This window comes from Canis lupus, chromosome 1, assembly GCF_011100685.1.
Source record: "Canis lupus familiaris isolate Mischka breed German Shepherd chromosome 1, alternate assembly UU_Cfam_GSD_1.0, whole genome shotgun sequence".
In the NCBI taxonomy this organism is placed as follows: Eukaryota; Metazoa; Chordata; class Mammalia; order Carnivora; family Canidae; genus Canis; species Canis lupus.
Window position 1 is genome coordinate 120,215,031 of NC_049222.1, and position 18,447 is coordinate 120,233,477.

Below are 18,447 nucleotides of genomic sequence, written 5' to 3' on the forward strand. Positions count from 1 at the left end.
TGGCCTTTGTCCGACACTTTAGTACTTTATAGAGAATGGCCCTATGGAGGGGGTGCAAGAGAGAATTGTGAAGTGATAGAGTTTTTCAAAGTCCTAGATTTCTTTTTGAAAATTACCAACTTAAAAAATTTTTTCCCTCACTAGCTCTACCATAAGCTTTTAAAAGACAAGAACCAGGGGTGCCTGGCTGGCTCAGTTGGTTAGATCATGTGACACTTATCTCAGGGTCGTGAGTTCAAGCCCCATGTTGGGTGTGGTGCTTCCTTAAAAAATAAAAGACAGGAACCAAATCAGGTCTTCCATCTCTCTTGTAACAGCTCGCATAGCACTTCAAACATCAGTTATCCCATCTGTAGAACTAGAGTAATAATTCCAGCCCTCCAGAGGGCAGGTCACATGACATGGACAAAAAAAATTGCACTAGCACGTTGCCTGGTGGAGGAGACCCTCACCAAATGTCCGTTGCGCCCCGCTTCACTTGGTCTGTGTTCTCCTGAGTCAGGCGTGTCTAAAGAGCCTCCCAAATAAACTTAGGGGAAAGTCGTAAGGATGTCAAGTTAAAGAATTTCTTCTATAACTTTAATTAAAGTTGAAAATTTGTCTTCTCTGGGCTAGGTGGTGAGGTGTCTATTGGATTCTAAAGCAAAACCCAATAAAAAGGATATAAGTGGAAACACACCCCTCATTTACGCCTGTTCCAACGGCTACCACGAAGTTGCAGCATTGCTGTTACAGGTAAGGGCCCCCCAGCCCTGGAGCTGCTGATACTCGTCAGTAGTGGGGTCCTCATTGTTTTCTGGCATTCCTTTTGTTTTTGTTTTTGCTTTTGCTTTTGTTTTGAGAGAGAGAGGGAGCAGCATGTGCTAGCCGGGGGTGGGGAGGAAGGAACAGAGGGAGAAGGACACAGAGAATCTAGAGCAGGCTGCATGCCCAGCACAGAGCCTGACACGGGGCTCGATCTCACCTCCCTGAGATCATGATCTGAGCCAAAATCAAGAGTTGCACGCTTAACCGACTGAGCCACCCAGGCGCCCCTCTGGCATTCCTTTTGATTACACGGTTTCTCCTTCTAGCACGGGGCCTCCATCAACATCTGTAACAATAAGGGTAACACAGCGCTGCACGAGGCGGTGATAGAAAAGCACGTCTTCGTGGTGGAGCTGCTTCTGCTTCATGGGGCATCAGTTCAGGTGGTGAACAAGCGGCAGTGCACCGCCATCGATTGTGCTGAACAGGTGAGTGGGCGCTTCAGGGATTCCCTGTGGTTAAACCACATCCGATGAGGCCGTGGCCGACCTTCGAATCGCTGCGCTTGGAGTCTGTCAGTGTGGCTAAATATCAGTCCTTGGTCCCTGGGTCAGAGGTGGCCTGCCCGGGGAGCCAGGAGCCAGTCTTTCAGGGCTTGCCTTTGAAGGGGTGCATAGAGGTGCCCCCCGCCCCCAGTAACTGCAGGTGCGGGTGCCCTGGTTGGCCCAGGGACGAGCCATCAGGTGCTCACGGGGAAGCAGCAAGCTGAGGCCGTGTTCTGGGCTCACCCTCCCTGCACTGGGCACCTGGGGTCTTAGCACAATGGAGAAATTTGGTTGGTTGGTGGTTCTAAGACTCCCTGAGTTATTCTCCGTGTAAGGGGATTGGATGACCAGTTCCCCCCTCCTTCCAGCGCTGTGGGTGTTTGCACAGAGAACTGGTGAGGAGAAGCTTCCTCTCCTGGGAGAAGCGAGCTGTCTCCTGTCCCCATTTTCACATTGAGTGTTTTCATTTTCGACTCTGGATATACAGCTAGTAGGACCGTTAAAGGACACTGGTGTCATGAAAAAGTCCCCATAAACCCAACGTACTCATAGGCTCATCACATTATTTTTCAGTGACATTTTTTTTTAAAGATTTTATTTATTTACTCAGAGACACAGAGAGAGGCAGAAACATAGGCAGAGGGAGAAGCAGAGTCCAAGCAGGGAGCCTGATGTGGGACTCGATCCTGGGACTCGATCCCGGGACTCCAGGATCACGCCCTGAGCCAAATTCTGTGACATTTCTTCACAGAATTGAAATATTTTAAACCTTCCCTGAGCAACTTTCTCAACTGATGATAAAGATGAGTGTTTTTTATTGAGTACTTACTATGTGCTGGGCCTCATGGTAACTGCGATAAGAGATCCCGTTATCCCGGGCCCCTGGGGCAGGGCTGCTCCTCCCCTCGAGGCCCTGTGGCTGCAGCTTCGTCTGCCTTTCTGCCCAGCGGCACCAAGACTGACAGGTCAAAACCAGGCAATAACCTGCTAAGAGTGAAAAATATTACTGTTAACCTTCTCCCTTTCAAATTGTAGAACTCAAAAATAATGGAATTACTTCAAGTGGTACCGAGCTGTGTGGCGTCCGTGGACGACGTGGGCCAAACAGACCGCAAGGAGTACGTGACGGTTAAGATCAGGAAAAAATGTAAGAAGTTACATTCTGATTCTCAGTGTGGGCTTATTGGGAAATTTGTGAGCCTTGATTGAATTGTGAACGTAGAATGTCATTATACTCATGACTCGGGGCAGGAGACGGGCACCTGAAGAGCCGTCCGTTACTGCCTAGCTCAGCAGCTTGTTTTGCTCCTGGTTTTCTGGTTGCTGGGGGTCATGCCTCCCAAGGGAGTGAGGTGGCCACTCAGCCTCCCTGCCACCTGCAGAGGAGGAGCAGCCTCTGGGAGGTTCTGCATGCCGCATGGCCCAGATCCAGGCCTTTTTCTAAGCATTTCCTGGACATCTGGGGTGCAGCATTTCCCGCTAACTTTAAAGGTTTTTTATTCATTCATTCATTCATTCGTTCATTCATTTTTAAAATTTTATTTGCAGGTGTATAGAGATTATTGGTAATTAGAAGAGTAGTTGGCAGACGTGGATAGGGCTGAAGTTTTTTGTTATAGTCTAGATAGGGCCCATGCTCTATTTATTTTTTAAAGATTTCATTAATTATTCATGAGAGACACACAAAGAGAGGCAGAGACACAGGCAGAGGGAGAAGCAGGCTCCTGCGGGGAGCCCGATGCAGGACTCGATCTCGGGACTCCAAGATCACGTCCTGAGCCAAAGGCAGATGCTCAACCACTGAGTGGCCCAAGTGTTCCTGTTTTAATTTTTAAGATTTTTTTTTCTTTTGTAAGCAGTGGGTTTCAAACTCACAAGCCTGAGATCAAGAGTCACGTGCTGTACCACTGACCGAGCCAGCCAGGTGTCCCTCTACTCTATTTCTTTTTAATTGTTTTTTTAAAGATATTGTTTGTAGGGCAGCCTGGGTGGCTCAGCGGTTTAGCGCCACCTTCGGCCCAGGGCGTGATTCTGGAGACCCCTGCGTGGAGCCTGCTCCTCCTTCTGCCTGTGTCTCTGCCTCTCTCTCTCTCTGTCTCTCATGAATAAATACATAAAATCTTTAAAAAAAATTGTTTGTAGTGCAGTGATGTGAGTAAACCCACTTCTGTCTCTGGATAATCCTGAGGCTGTCTGACCACAGCTGCCTGTCGCTGGAGAATATCCGTGTGTATTAATAAGACGTGTCTTTCCTTTCCATGGGGCTTCACGTGGTAATAAATCGCTACTGATACGTTTCTTTAAGCAAACAGCAGTGCTTAATTTTCTAAATTTTGTTAAACTAAGAAAATTGGAAGGTTGCACCTATGCTATGACTTTAAACCAATTCTTAGACTACTTTGGAAGTTTTCAAAGGTTTGTCCTTTTCTGTCTACAGGGAACTCAAAAATGTATGACCTGCCAGATGAACCTTTTACCAGACAGTTTTACTTTGTCCCCTCAGGTGGTCAGTTTAAGTGAGTATAAAATTTGAGCTGGTTTCTGTGCTTTCGATCCTACTTTACTTACAACGCAGGCCCCGTCGGTGGGTTAAAGAAAAGTCTGCGGCCACCAAATGCTGCCACCTGGTGGCCAGCCGGGTGCTTCACACCACTATTTCAGACCCCGATTTTACTTTGTTTTGGGTTTCAGGGGAAGGACTTCAAGGGAGATTCTGGCAAGAGATAGAAGTGTCCCTAATTTTACTGAAGACTCTCTGCATGAGGTGAGTTGTTCAGCGCTGGCTCATCATCATATTTCTTAATGCCTGGCTTTTTCCAAAACAAATCCACGGCGCACTCATTTCTCATTTCATGCTTCCCTTCTTTGCGAGAGCTAACAATTAAGGTGAGTTCATTAGCGGGACAGCCAAGAGTACACACTCCCTTTATTGAGAACGTAGAGTGAAGGGGAAAACGGGAAATAAGGGCACGCGTGGAGAGAGGCAGCGGGGCACGGTGTGTGTACCTGGCGAAATAGCTCAGCTGCCGCTAGTGTGAGAATCATTGATGTCAGGAAGAAACCGAGTTCGTATGTAGATGGGCAGACACTTCTCCAGATGTGGCCTAGAGCTGCTCCTGTGGACAAGTCCGCGTGTGGCTGTCCTCCTACAGCACAGTTTACCCACTCGCTGATAAAGAGAAGCTTGCTTTACATTCTGTTGTACTATTAGGTGACTCTTCTCAGAAATGTGACTTTTCTTATTGCTCCTCGTGATATATGACGGTTGACGAGAAGCAGACTTCACAGCCTGTGTGGCATAGGCTCGCTGAAGCAGATATACCGAAGTCCGAAATCTTGTAGAGGACTAAAGCGATGTTTGTTAACACGACTAATTTCAATCTGCTTTGTGACCTTTCATGACTTTGCTAACAGATGTGTTGCTGCATGGGAAACCCGCAAACTTTGAAATCTGCTCGGGTTCCACTGAGTGCTTTTCTCTTGTGAGCTATGGGGACGTCAGGCAGGTTGCTTCCATTTGCCGATCCCGTGTCCTCAGCTGTAAACGGGGGCAGCGATTAGTGCACACTTGTTACGAGTCATAAAGACTAAATGTGCAGACAGGTGGTGTCTGATGCATGGCGTACGCACACGCCATACTGTCCCCCTGGGGATGTCACAGCTGAAAATTATGCCCAGAAGGTACCAATGGCACATTGGGTGGCAAGAAGCACCCAAGAGCACTGTTCTTGCTTGTGTGGTTTCTTGTTTAAAGTGCAGTGCAAATGAACTGCTTGAATTGTACCGTTTCTTCAGCCAGGGAGGCAAACAGTCACAGGCAGACAGAGCAACCTGCCAGACCAGAGCAGATCTGAGACTGCTGACCGAGGAGGCGGCAATCGGCCCGAGAGGCCTGGACCGAAACAAAGCGTTCCTGCCAACAGGCGGATGCTGCGCAGACACACAGTCGAGGACCCAGTCGTATCCGTGAGCCCAGGCTCCGCCGGCAACCCAAGCACATCCCCAGAGGCCGATACCGCTTCCCAGTCTTAACGGTGATAGCAGTTGTTACATCGGCTGCCAAGAAGTGGGTCCTCGGCAAGGAGGGGCCCAGCGGGAACATGGCTGAGAACGAGAAAAGGGCTTTCTGTTGGATTTGCAAGAAGAGCAGAAAGTTCCTGAAAGTTTTTCTGTGGCCGAGGGAAAGAATGCAACCAAGAAAACGATCACCACGTCTTTCCTCTCCTAAGCTCACGCGTTCCCTGGGAAAGGAACACACACCAGTTCCAGTGGGGTCCAAATCCCTGAGAGCAGGCGAACGTTTCTGCTGAAGCAGTAGGGTTCCCTGGCTACCGGGCGAGGTTTCGTCACCAGATTCTGACCTCCTCCTAACGAAAGGTGCTAACCTCCGTGATGTGGACAAGTGAGCAAACCACAGGCTGAAAGAATTCCTCCTTCTGGGATAAGCTGTGGGGAAGCAGTTGAGGTGCCATGGTTGTGGAGGCCGGGCCAAAGCGACACGGGGGAACGGACAAGAGGACCTGGGAAACGTTCCTTTGCAAAGCAGCACTTGAACCCAAAGATGCCTACATGCCATTGTGATGTTCATCTTAGTGAAAAGGACATTTATGACCTCTACTACGCTGTGTATGTGGGGAAAGTTGCGTGTGACTTTTCTTCCAACAGAGTAAGTACAGATATTTGATCACTGCACACATGCACCTGTATCAGTGTCTCTCGAGACATCCCCGTCCGTTAAAAACCTCCCTTAGACATCATTCCTGATAGATGGTTACTGAACTAGAGAGATTTGGCACATCTTTTCTTAGTCTTTTGATTCCGATTCAAAACTTGCAGCACAAACCAGGTCAGAGTTACTTTCAGTTAGAACTTATTGCCATTTATTCCTTTTTATAAATTTCTATAGATTATACTCTTATTTTTTTATGTTACTAATTGGTCTACAGCCGCAGATATGGGTTTGTCCTGAGTACCTACCTTTTCAAATAACTTTGTAATATGGAAATGGTTCTGTGCATGTTCTTGGAAATACTTGTGTATGTATAGAAGGGAGGGGCTGATTATTTTTCTACAAAGTAATTTATGATTTCTAATTTTCTAATGTGCCTTGGATATGTGCCAAATGATGGGAAAGAAACAGTAAACTTTATGATTCTTGAGCGTGTCATGGTGCACTTTTTTAATGTCTTGCTCTGGAGATTGAGGGGGGGGGGGCATTTCTCAGCCTGTCTGCTACAAACATGCGCTCTGCGTATGGAACGATCATCCCCCACTGGATGGATGTGTGTATTTCAGTTACTAGATGTCCCTTAAATATGTAAACTGCATCATTCAGAGCAGACCCTTATCCATTCCCCTGCTTAGGCCTGACAATCTAGTAGGTGCAATAGCAAAGGCTTTTAAATCAGAACAAAAATGAATGTAATACAGCTTTTTAGCTCAAACAGAAATAAGCACGGTTGCTTTGCAGACTCCTTTGTCCTGATTTATTTTTCTTCCTTTTCACCAGTTTTAAAACAAAACTGCCTGTGTCGGCCAGTTGTTGTGGTTCACGGTCACCCTAATTAGGAAACTGTATCCTGTGCAGTTTATCAACACAGCCAAGTTGCAAATACACACATTTGGTATCACCTGATTTTTTGGGGTGGTACAATATAATCTTGAAAACTTTTAGGTCTACTCCTAGTTGATTCTAACAATTGCCCCGATTGGTAAAATTGTCAAAGGAGGAAACAGGGTCAAGAGAAGTTAATGGGGCTGATGCTTGCACTGTCAGAGCTGTGGTTGAGGCCTGCTTGGCGGGGTCATCCAAATTGGCAGTTTCCAGGGTCTCCTGGAGACATAAATACCTTGAATGAGACAGTTTTAGGGGACAAACTGCTTCTTGAGCTACTCTGGTCATCGGAAGGGTGAGCCACCCGAAATGACCACCTCGATTTCTTTTAAAAACACATGTTTTTCTCCAATTGCTTTCCCACTTTAAACTTGACAACTCAAATTGGTAATGCCCAAATTTCTGTGTAAGTATGTTTTGAATTCAAAGTATTGTCAATTAGGAAGCTCAGAATAACCACTCCTCATTTCCGAGGCCAAAACGTACTCCACCCCCCTTTTCCGCCTTCTAGAGCTTCTATCTTTCCATTCTCAAGTGTCTCTGGAGGACAGGACGGGTTTGACCATTTAAACACATTCATATAGGCATCTGCTGTCAGGACAGTGGTTATTCTGTAGGAAGAAGCATGTTAACACAACTTGCTGAGCCTCCCTCCAGGGTTTTTATGTAAATGAGACCAAAAGCAAAGTTCACTTGTAATTGGGATTCTTTAAAATCCCCGAGTGAAACTTACATTTGACTGATTTTGTCCCTTTTAAAAAAGTTTGACGTAACCATTCCACTCATTTGTTTATTCAGGAATGCTAGGTGCTCCCAACACTTGACTTTCTTCGTTGGCCACGGTTCCAATTTCAAGCCTCAATAAACTGTAACCTCTCAAATACACAGTTTAAACACAGATCAGCAGTACGTGAGCTAAAGCAGGTGGGGACTGTAAAGCACTTTTCCTGCTACTAATCCTGTTCACCTCTCAGAATGTTACGGACTTCCTCCTGGCCTGGAACCTCCAGGTTACACCAAAGAGCTCACCTGACAGGTCAATTTACTGGCACAAGTTTTAAAACCTAGTGGGTGGAGAGCCCAACAGAAGAGATGACAGTTAAGTTACCTGCAGCTTTTATCTGTGAAGAACTCAGAATCTTTCTACCAAAATGTCTTAACTGCTCAACTGTCTCATCTGGACTTGACCACTAGAAGGCACTTCTCTTACACCTACATTTGTTACCGTTGAGGTATCACCACCAGTATCTCCCAGTTAGCCTGGTAACCTCCTACAACGCAAGCATCACTCTAGGTACACGGGCTGTCTGGGCCACGGGGGATACTTGTCATATCATTTGGTCTCAGTGCCTTTGAAAAGCAGATTATAAATGAAACCAAAACTAAGAATTTTCTTAGAATTAGGTTGAACGTAAGTACTACCTTCAGGAAGAAAAATCGTTTACCTGGTTTCAGAACCTAGGCCTTGGAAAGATGTTAAATATTAGAGTTGATTCCTCTCAATCCATGGGTTTTAACTACCACAATATTACTGGATGCTATTTTCTTCTTAAGTGAAGAGTAAGCCGCTTCAGTTTCTGCGAAGGCCATCTTCCTAAGGCTAAGGTCACACTTGCAAAGGACGAGGTTCACGCTGCCACACTTTTTAGAACTTGGTAGGAAAAGAAAAAATGCAGATCTTCTGTTCATTCAGCCATGATACACAAACAACTCTGCCCAAGAGTTATTTTATTTTGCATAACAAGTTTATTTTTTTTAAAAGGCATTTAGACAATAAACAAAGTAAACAATCAGATCTTCACTTCTACCCAGTATTATCTTAGAACTGTTCCATTAAGTTCCAGTCTCTAAACATCTTAAATTTCAATAATCGTCCTCTTCATCAGAGTCCATGACTTTTCTTCTGTTGAACTGGAGGAGGGAAATTAAGTGAATGTCATAACATGTTTAATAAGGCATAACTCAGGCTCTGAGAACAACAAGGTCTACCTACTACAGCAAGACACCAGGTCTTTAAAACAGCTTAATGTTTCAGGTCTATGGGGGGAGGGGGAACGACAGATCCCCTCGGCACTTTCTCCCCAAACTTTCACAAAATGGAAAGGTCTATGGGCTGAAACATGTTTTGATATAGTGTGTATTTAACACAACACTTAAAACAGCAATCTTTTTCTTTTGCCACGAGCATTTGGGGACACTTACTTTAACTGTGGTTTTCTTTTCTGTTTGTTGGCTTACTTTTTCAAGGATTTCTATTAAACCTTGTTCTGATACCTAGGATAACCAGAAAGAAAAACAGTACTAAGAGTTTATCTCAGGAGACAATGGTTTTAATCATTCTGGGATGTGGGGGAAGAGGTCAAGAGGGAAGGAAAGGCAAGATGGGAGGGTCTAACTAGCAGTTTGTTCCACAAGAATTTCGCTCTGCGAGGCTCACTTGAGGAAAGGTAAGTACCCATCGACATTAGCTTTCTCAGGAGAGTCCAAGGTTCCCGTCTTTTAAGAACACCTCCATCACCACCAGCGGACAACCACCTACACCAACTGCTGTTGAGGGTCAGGCACAGAGACCCGTAACAGAGGGTCTGCCCCGGAGAAGCGTAAGTGCAGGAGAAGTCACTCAGAAAAGATGAAGCAGTCGTCGTGTCTCCCGTGCATGCTCAGCGTTAAGGGGTTCAGGGCAGAATGACTCCCGCAGGCTGTGGAGGCAGCAGGTGCAGGTGGGGCTCATCTGGATCTTGAAGGAAGGTCAGGCTCACCAGAAGACACGCATCACGGTGTCACAGCAGGGCACGTAATAACCAGAAATTTTAGCACCTCCTCATTTGCAAAACAAGCTTAACTTCCATCGTTGGCAGGACGTTAGTCGGTGTCACTGACAAACCTGCCTCCAGTGCAGAAGCAATTGGATGCTGACCCTAACGGTCCCTGGTTACACGCCCATCGCTCACAACACCAGGAAGGGAGGCAGCAGAGGGTTTTAGGAAAGGCAATCAGTTATCTTTTAGGATTTATGGCAGATACAACGATTCCCTCCTGTCTAAGTGCCTCACTGAAATAGTCACCAGGAATTTCTGTAACCGGAAAATGAAGCTGACCTTGTAAAGATGTTTGATAAAGTTAGGTAAGAGGTAGAACCGCCTCAAGGCAGGCCAGGCTTACCTTCCCACTGAGTTGTCCGTATCTTGCCATCTGTATGAGGTAATTCTCTACTGCTTTAGTTTTTTCAGGCTTTACAAGTGCTAAGTTACTTACTAAAAAGAGAAAGAAGGAGTCAAAACTAAATGCACTTACAGGACTTAAAACTATGCAGTGGCATTTCCAAAGCACTTCACAGACGCGGTGGGCGGATGGATGGTACTATTACCCCTCTTACAAAGGGGAAACTGAGGTTCACCCGTGCCAGAGCCAAGATTAAACCTGGGTCCTCAGATTCTAAGCCAGATGCTCTTTAATTTTTTTTTTTTTAAACGACTGCCCTCTGGAACACAGTTTCTCTAATACCACACATACAGAATCGTGATCATCCACCTCATGATGCTTCTACACTGCGCTTCAGGCTACAATACAAAATTCCTAGTTCGTCCTGATTGGCTTGTTTTACTACGTTCTCCTTCATTGGTTTGGTATTATGAAAAGTTATGAATGTACACTAAAACAGACAATAAACCCCAAGTCTCCATCCCCCACATCAACTGCCAGCAACATTTTGTGGCTGACTCGATTTAAGAGTTGTTTCCTGTAAATCTTACCTAATGTGCACTTGGAGATCATCTCCTTGGTAAGAGAGAACTGAGCTGGTATTGTTGATAATGATTTAAATATATTTCTTTAGATTTATAAACTTCACATTTCCTGCAGTATTATCTGCGTCGTGTTTTTAGGTTAAACAATATTTAATCCAGAATTAGCCATGATTTCATAGATCACTGCCTATTCAACGGACTCAAGTCAATGTTACAGAAACAACTTAAAGGAAACAAGATGCTTACAACGGGCCCGGGCCGACTGATCCAGGACTTGGGCTAAGATACTGTTCCTCATCTCTGCTTCCCTACAACAAAAACAGGTCAGCAAAATTAGAACTATGCTGTCAGCATTCCTACCGAACATACGAAAACAGAACTTCTCCCAATGTTTCCCGAGACGGAAGGAAGCCTGCCGTGTGCACGGACTGCGCAACAGCGGGCACTGTGCGGGTGGCACCACCATATTCAGCAAGAAGAGTCCACCTCTGCCCTCAAAAGCCAGCTTCATTTTATGTGGGTGGGTGTAGACTAGACCTACATTTTCACAGTTCAGGGGGGAGTTTTAGTTCAACCACCAACATTTATTCAGTACACAGTGTGTGAGAAGTCCGAGAAATTTGTAGTGAGATTCCAGGCAATTAAAGGACCAAAGGATTAATCTGGTACTTTTAGAGCTGAAGAAGCTGAGACCTAGGGAAGCTGTAACAGGGACACAGGTAATCACGGCCAAGCTAGAACCAGGCCCTATGTTTCTTTTCTTCTCAAGATTTATTTATTTGAGAGAGCCGATGACAACACGTGCCCAAGTGCGGTGAGGGGCAGAGGAAGAGAAGAGAATCTTCAGACTTGGTGAGCGCAGAGCCTAGCGTGGGACTTAATCTCACAACCCATGAGATCATGACCTGAGCCAAAATCAAAAGCTGGATGCTTAGCCAGCTGAGCCACTCAGGCTGAGCCCAAGGTTTCGGACTCTCGGTTCCACTTTTCGAGTGGGCAGAGAGTGAAATTATAACCCTGCAACTATCCTTGCATCTTTCTACCTATTCAAGCGGGAACTAGTTCAGATTCATAGGACAGTGGTTTTCAGACTTTTATTTAAGCAGCAAAAAAATTTTTCCCCCAAATTAAGTCCTTTAGGGAACTTAATACACAACACAGACAAAAGCAGATCCCCTGGCCGAATCAGAAGAGGAGCTGGGGCTGACTGTACCACCTAACCACCCCCTCCTGAAAAGGTCTAGGAACAGGGCTTACAGCCCATTTCCACAGGCCATTTCCTTATTGCTCCTGAGTACTTCAACCCTGCTACGAACAGCCGTTACTGTATTTTACTGATTCTAAGATGCCATCGGCTGTAAGATGCACCATAGTTTTAGGTACCTCTAAGAACAAAACAAAAATAAAAAACACCCCAGGTGAGTCTAGCAAGAGACCCTCACTCAAAGCTGGGGCATCAGAGTAACGTCCACAGTAAACAAAAAATATGCCAGCGGCTCAGAAAGGGGCAGCAAGGAAGGACGGAGGCGTCGGCCTCAGCCCTGAGTGGAAGAAAAAAGTTCCCCTTAAGAGTTTGAACTTCAAGCTTTAGTCTTACAGGTTTGCTGTCTTAATTTAAGCTGCTTGAGGGGAAGTGGAATCTCAGGCACAGAATTTAACTTTAAAAGGTCTCAGGTTAGAAATGTACCCAAGTGATGATGGCAGAAACAAAAATAAATCTTCTCTGGAAGAATCCAGGACAAGAGTGATGCACAGGAGACATATCCCAATCTGTGTTAAAATGCGAAAAATGTACACCTTAGAATCAATGAAATTCATGTAGTAGTTGCATTTTCTTAGCACCACCCTCCCACTAACAAGCCATGTAAGGATGGAACCTTCTTTGCCTTGCCCATTTCTGTAGATCCAGCACAGTGCTTGCCCCAGACCTAGTGCTCAATGAATATCTGCTGAACGGGGGGCGCCTTGGCGGCTCAGTGGCTGAGCATCCGCCTCTTGGTCCTGGCTCTCTGGTCCTGGTCTCCAGGTCATGGTTTCTTGAGCCCCGCCTTGGGCTCAGAGCCCAGAGGAGAATCTGCTCAGGCCTTCTCTCCCTCCCGCTGCCCCTCCCCTCACTCACATGTGCACTCAGCCTCTAAAATAAATAAATACATCTTTAGATATTATATATATATATATATATATATATATAGTTGCTGAATGAATGAGTTAAATGGCAGCATGATGGAAAGAGGGGAACATGTGGTGGTGTTCCCTAAGTACAGAGTTTCACAGAGTTTAGGTTCTGTAAGATGAAAAAGTTCTAAAGATTTGTTAAATAATGAGAATATCAATAACAAACCTCACAGTTAAAAACTGTTATAAGGGCAGCCCAGGTGGCTCAGCGGTTTAGCGCCGCCTTCAGCCCAGGATGTGATCCTGGAGACCTGGGATCGAGTCCCGCTTTGGGTTCCCTGCATGGAGCCTGCTTCTCCCTCTGCCTGTGTCTCTGCCTCTCTATCTCACGAATAAATAAATAAAATATTTTTTTAAAATTGTTATAAAAAAAGGGGAAAAACTGTCATGAAAATTTTATGTGTTATTTTTAAAAATTACAATTAGAAGGAAGAAAAACCCCAGATAACTGGGTCTTCACGCAAAAAGTCTGCTATGCATGAGCTGCCCTGCCATGTGTCGGGAATAAAAGAGCGGTAAGAACAAGGTAACAGTGAATGCCTATAAAGCATAAATGTGAGGCACAGTGCCCTGTGCCCGTGTAATCCTCCCCGCAGCCCCCTGGGGCAGTCCTATTATCAGACTCATTTTAAGGTTAATCACAGTGCAGCAGAGAAGCAAACATCAATCAGCAATTGCAGTACAAGATGAGTATGCGGAGTTCCTTCCATGCACGTTTCTTTAATTAACAAATCATGAAAACACCCTGATCATGGGGGGGGGGGGGGGGGGGACGACGATAAAAAACCTCTACCCCAGAAAAACCTGCAAAACTCCTATGCCTATCAAAATAACTTAAAAAAAAAAAGGGCAAACCACCCTTCAAAAAGTTCACAGCTGCAGCCCCTACCTGTGCTTTGCTTCCTGCTGGGCTGCATCACCAGGATCCTGGGGAGGGGGAGAGACACACATCTTTTAGTCGAGTGATCTCACTTAAAAGAAAAAAAAAAACAAACAACTAGGAACCACTTTCTTGTTTCTGACACTTTCTAGGCTCCCGCAGGGGCCGAGATCAAATTTTCAGGAGATCGTGAAAAGCTGGGCCTCCCCGCAATCCGCGGGAACGGCTTCGACTCACTACCGCGTCTCGGTAAGCGTCGGACCCCGCGATCTAGCGGCAGCCGGGCGGGGGGGGGGTCCCCTGTGCTGCGGAGCCGGGGTTCGCGGGGCCGCCGGGCCCGTCCTGCTGCAGCGCCCCGGCGGCGCCCCCGCCCCATCCCGTCCCGCCGCAGACACCCCCGGCGGCGGCCCCGCCCCTCGCCCCGCCCCCTCGCCAGCCCTGCTGCAGACCCCCGGCGGCCCCGCCCCCTCCCCGCGGAGGCCCCGCCCCCTCCCGCAGAGGCCCCGCCCCTCCCCTCGCCAGCCCCGCCCCCTCTCCTCGCCCCGCCCCCCCGTCACCCGCCGCAGCGCTTCTCCCCCGGGAGGAGGCTCCTCCCCGCACCCTCCGCTCCGTCAGCGAGGATGCTCCCCGGCCCCCGCCGCGCCCCGCTCGCGCCCGGCCAGGGCCCCCGAAGCCCGCAGACGGCCCGGGTGGAAGGCAGTCGGCGCCGGGAGGCCGAGAGCCAGGGCGGCCCGGGGAGGCCGCACGCGGTCGGCCCGGCCGCCCCAACGCCCCCGCGCCCGGAGGGCCCGAGCTCCACCCCGGGCGGCGGCGGCGGCGGCGGCGGCGGCGGCGGCGGCGGGCGCGCTCACCCCGTGCTTCGCCTGCAGCTCCGCCAGCCTCTGCTTCCTCAGCGCCTCCAGCTCCTCCTCCGCCATGGCGCGGCCGTCCGGGGCGAGCAGCCGCCACCTCGCTCCGCGGGCCCCGCAGCCTCGGCGCGCGCACGGCCGGCCCACTGCGCAGGCGCCCGCCGCGCCCAGGCAGCACCAATCGAGCCCCGAGCCGCGCGCGCCGCCGCCAGGGCGCCGGGAGAGGCCCGAGGGCGCGATCGCAGGCGGGGCGGGGCGGGGCGGGGCTCCCGGGGCGGGGCTCCCGGGGCGGGGCTGCTCGAGCGCCACCTGCTTCCCCGCGCGCCCCCGGGCCTGCTGCTCTCGCCCCGCGGGACGACGGTCGGCTGCAAACGGGCCCCGTCGCAGGTGTAGCCGTAGGTGCAGGCTGCGGGGGGCGCTGCGTGCTCGCTCGCGTTACCTCCGCCTGCCCTGGAGGCCGCGGGAGCTCGGGGACCTCAGCTGGACGCTCCGGACGGCTCGGGGCGTCGGGGAGATGGGGGTGGGGAGACCGCGGCCGCCCGCGCCGGGCCCCGGGAGCCACCGGGAAGCGGACGGACGCCGACCCCCTCCCCCACCCGCGGCATCCCCGGGGCTCGTGCGGGGCCGGAGGCTGTGTAGTTCCAGACAGCGCCCCCGGCCCCGCGGACCCCGCGGACCCCGCGGAACCCCCGCCCCACCGACCCCGATCCCCGCGGACGCCCCCTCCCTACGGACCCCGATACCCAGGGACGCCCCCGTCCTACAGACCCCAATACCCGCGGACGCCCCCGTCCTACAGACCCCAATACCCACGGACGCCCCCGCCCCACGGACCCCGGTCCCCACGGTCCTCCCCGCCCTACGGACCCGGATCCCCAGGGAGGCCCCGCGCCCTGCCCCAGCTCACACCCACAGCAGCCACACAGCCCCCCACCCCCGCCGCTCTCCGCCCCACGGTCACTCGGGCCGTCGGAGGACCTCGCAGGAGCAGCTGCGCCCCGCGGGTGGGGGCACAGTGTGCGGAGGGGGCCGCTGTGCAAGGCTCGGCCTCTAACCCCCTGACTCCTGCAGGTTATCCACCTGCTGTTTTGTTTTTCTCTTGAGGCAAAATATAAAACTTAGCATTTTAACCATTTTTAAGCGTGTGGTTCAGTGAACAGTGTCCTGCAGCCAGTCTCTAGGACTCTGTTCATCCCCCAAACTGCGACTATACCCGTTCAATGCAACGAGTCCTCAGTTTCTACCTCTTAGGATTTTGACTACTTTATCTAAGTGGAGTCCTGCATTATTTAGGTCCTTTGCTTTCCGTTAGAAATTGCTTCTTAGGGCTGAAAAAGCAAATGCCATTGCCACTTTTTGTTCATGCAAACTAAATGGACGGTTGGGGTTTTTCCACTTTTGGCCGTTGTGGCTACTGCTGCGGTGAACATCATTAGCCCGGAAAAATCTCAGTTCTTGCTCAGGAGAGAACCCGCGTCTTTCGAATGAGACTGTTGGTTAGAGATGTTGAATTTACACGCGAATGAAGGCCTTTTCTCTAAGATGTAAACAGGCAAGAGTTAAGGGGGGAGAGGGCACCCGGCTGGCCCCGCCGGTGGAGCGACCCTCTGAGGTCCAGCCCCAGGTTGGGTGTAGAGATTAAAGATCTTTAGAGGCACCTGGGTGGCACAGTGGCTTCCGCCAGGGACTCTTGGTTTTGGCTCAGGTGGTGATCTTGGAGTCTGGGACTCTGTCTCCCTGCCCCTCCCCACTGTGCCCACCCACGGGCACTCTCTCTCTCTGTCTCCCCAAAGTAAATAAATCTTTAAAATAAAAATCTTAAAAGAATTAAGGGAGGGGGGAGATTATAAAATCTTATAAAAGATTATAAAAATGCGAGTCTGGAGTTTTGAGGGTGTCACGGTGGAGACCCCTCGTAGGCCATCTGGGAGATGGGGGGGTGTAAAGGCTCCCGTGATTCCGCTGGCTCCCCGGGCTCAGAGGACACAGCCCCAGCTGGGCCCGCGTGGCACCCACCCGTGAGGAAGTGAGCGGACCGGAATCAGCAGACAGGCATTCGCACCTTCCTTAAATCTAAAATGCATTCCCAATGGAGCAGATATTTAAAGTTAAAAAAAAAAAAGAACCACAGAACTCCCGTGATCACTCCTTCCTGGAGTTCTGTGACTTTTGTGGGGAGATGAGAGGACTCTCCATCTGAGTGGGACCCCTCTTGGAATTATATCACTGCGACAGCTTTTCATTTTTCTCTGGGGTCATCAGCTCGTTCAGGTTTTCTGTTTCTTCTCAAGATAATTTCTGGAGAACCATTCTTTCAGCATGCTCGGGGTGTCACATTTTAAAAATGTATAGCTATCACATCTGGTTCTGTCTATTTTTAGGAATTGTTGATTCATTTATTTGCATTATTATTTTTCCTAATTATGCTTTCTCGCCATTTTTATATTTTGCTGTTGTTCTCCGAAGAACTCAGTTCATCAGTATTCTTTTATAATTGATTACATTCTATTTTTATCTTTATGTCTTTTTTTTTTTTTTAAAGATTTAATTTCCTTGAGTGAGAGCGCAAGCACAAGCCGGGATGGGGGTGGGTGCAGAGGGAGAGGAAGAAGCAGCCTCCCCGCTGAGCAGGGAGCCTGATGCCAGGGCTCTATCGTCGGACCCCGGACACATAACCTGAGCCAAAGGCAGGATGCCTAACTGACTGAGCCACCCAGATGCCCCTATTTTTATATTTATTTCTACCTCTTTTTAATATTTTCATTGTTATTTCCTCTCAGGTTCCTTCAGGTGCTCTATTTATTTTTGTCCTTTTAAAATAATGAGTACATTGAAGGAATGAATTTGTCGGTAAAGTTTTGGTGTTTTCACCCACATACGGCGTTTTTAGTGTTCTCATTTTTTTTTCTTTCTCGATGCCCTGAACCATTTTTCTGTTGTTTTGATTTAATAATAGTTTCTTTAAACCTTGATCAAATAATACATTTATATCATTTTTTTAAGTCAGTGGTATATAAGGAGAGGCAGCTATTTCTGGTCCACTCCTACACAACCCAGTCTCAGATCCTCAAAGGTAAGCGCTTTGGCCTCTAGCGTGGCTCCCGAGGTGTACTTTCTAGTAGTACGTTCATTTATTTTTTTAATAACTGTTTACTGAGTGCCTGCTTCCTGTGTGCCACGCCCCTGCTCCAAGCACCAGTATGTACAGAGAAGAATAGGGACGGGCAAGCGTCACCAGCCCTCCTTACAAAGTCCTGGGCAGGGGTACAGAAGAAATATGTAAATAAATAAAAGACACCACACATTGGATGATAATTGAAATGTTTTGGAGAAAACCTAAAGCAGGTAAGTGGGACTAGGGAATGGTGTGTCAAGGAAGGCTTCACTGAGAGGGGGACTTTTTTTCTTTAAAGATTTTATTTATTAGGGGCGCCTGGGTGGCTCAGTGGTTGGACATCTGCCTTCAGCTCAGGACGTGATCCCATGGTCCCGGGATCAAGTCCCGCATCAGGCTCCCTGCATGGAGCCTGCTTCTTCCTCTGCCTGTGTCTCTGCCTCTCTCTCTCTCCGTGTGTGTGTGTCTCTCATGAATAAATAAATAAAATAGTTTTAAAAATAAAGATTTTATTTATTGAGAGAGCACGTGCACATGCAAGTGGTGGCAGCGGAGGAGAGAGAGAGTCTCAAGCAGATTCCATAGGGCTCGAACTCATGACCCTGAGGTCAGGACCCTGGGATCAGGATCTGAGCCGGAAGCAAGGGACAGATGCTTGACTGAGCCACACAGGCGCCCTGAGATGGTGACTTTTGAGTAGAGACCTAAAGGAGGAGAGAGAACCATGAAGCTATAGGGAAGCGTATTCCAGGCAGAGGGAACTAGAAGGCAAGGGCC

General features: G+C 48.8%; 2 protein-coding genes across 14 annotated transcripts in view; one reads left to right on the forward strand and one right to left on the reverse strand.

The window, feature by feature from the left end:
* ANKRD27 (ankyrin repeat domain 27) overlaps positions 1-6,452 on the forward strand; it is a 53,701-nt gene extending 47,249 nt beyond the window's left edge. For 8 of the 12 annotated variants that reach the window (XM_038529496.1, XM_038529493.1, XM_038529498.1 and 5 more), the window contains 6 exons: positions 616-735; positions 1,074-1,235; positions 2,328-2,439; positions 3,730-3,808; positions 3,984-4,056; positions 5,088-5,324. In XM_038529496.1, the coding sequence (XP_038385424.1) occupies positions 616-735; positions 1,074-1,235; positions 2,328-2,439; positions 3,730-3,808; positions 3,984-4,056; positions 5,088-5,324 (783 nt within the window). The other 4 variants (XM_038529491.1, XM_038529492.1, XM_038529494.1 and 1 more) reach the window with 3 other exon arrangements.
* Positions 6,453-8,617: 2,165 nt separating this feature from the next.
* Positions 8,618-14,704, reverse strand: PDCD5 (programmed cell death 5). Of its 2 annotated transcripts, XM_038529504.1 has the most exons (6): positions 14,559-14,704; positions 13,717-13,754; positions 10,899-10,960; positions 10,069-10,160; positions 9,109-9,180; positions 8,618-8,817 (listed from the first exon to the last, which is right to left on the reverse strand). In XM_038529504.1, exons 1-6 carry the CDS (start codon positions 14,622-14,624, stop codon positions 8,770-8,772), a joined length of 378 nt encoding a protein of 125 aa, XP_038385432.1. In that variant the 5' UTR covers positions 14,625-14,704; the 3' UTR covers positions 8,618-8,769. The 2 variants fall into 2 exon arrangements, with proteins under 2 accessions (XP_038385432.1, XP_038385433.1); XM_038529505.1 differs by lacking the exons at positions 8,618-8,817; positions 9,109-9,180 and adding an exon at positions 9,215-9,980.
* Between the last annotated feature and the right edge of the window lie 3,743 nt (positions 14,705-18,447).

Excerpts from the sequence above, each read along its gene's own strand:
- PDCD5 (XM_038529504.1), bottom strand. The coding sequence starts at position 14,624 with ATGGCGGAGGAGGAGCTGGAGGCGCTGAGGAAGCAGAGGCTGGCGGAG. Across the intron at positions 13,755-14,558 it reads AGCTGCAGGCGAAGCACGGG|GATCCTGGTGATGCAGCCCA; the intron begins GTGAGCGCGCCC and ends CCCCCTCCCCAG. Across the intron at positions 9,181-10,068 it reads ACGGACAACTCAGTGGGAAG|GTATCAGAACAAGGTTTAAT; the intron begins GTAAGCCTGGCC and ends TGGTTATCCTAG.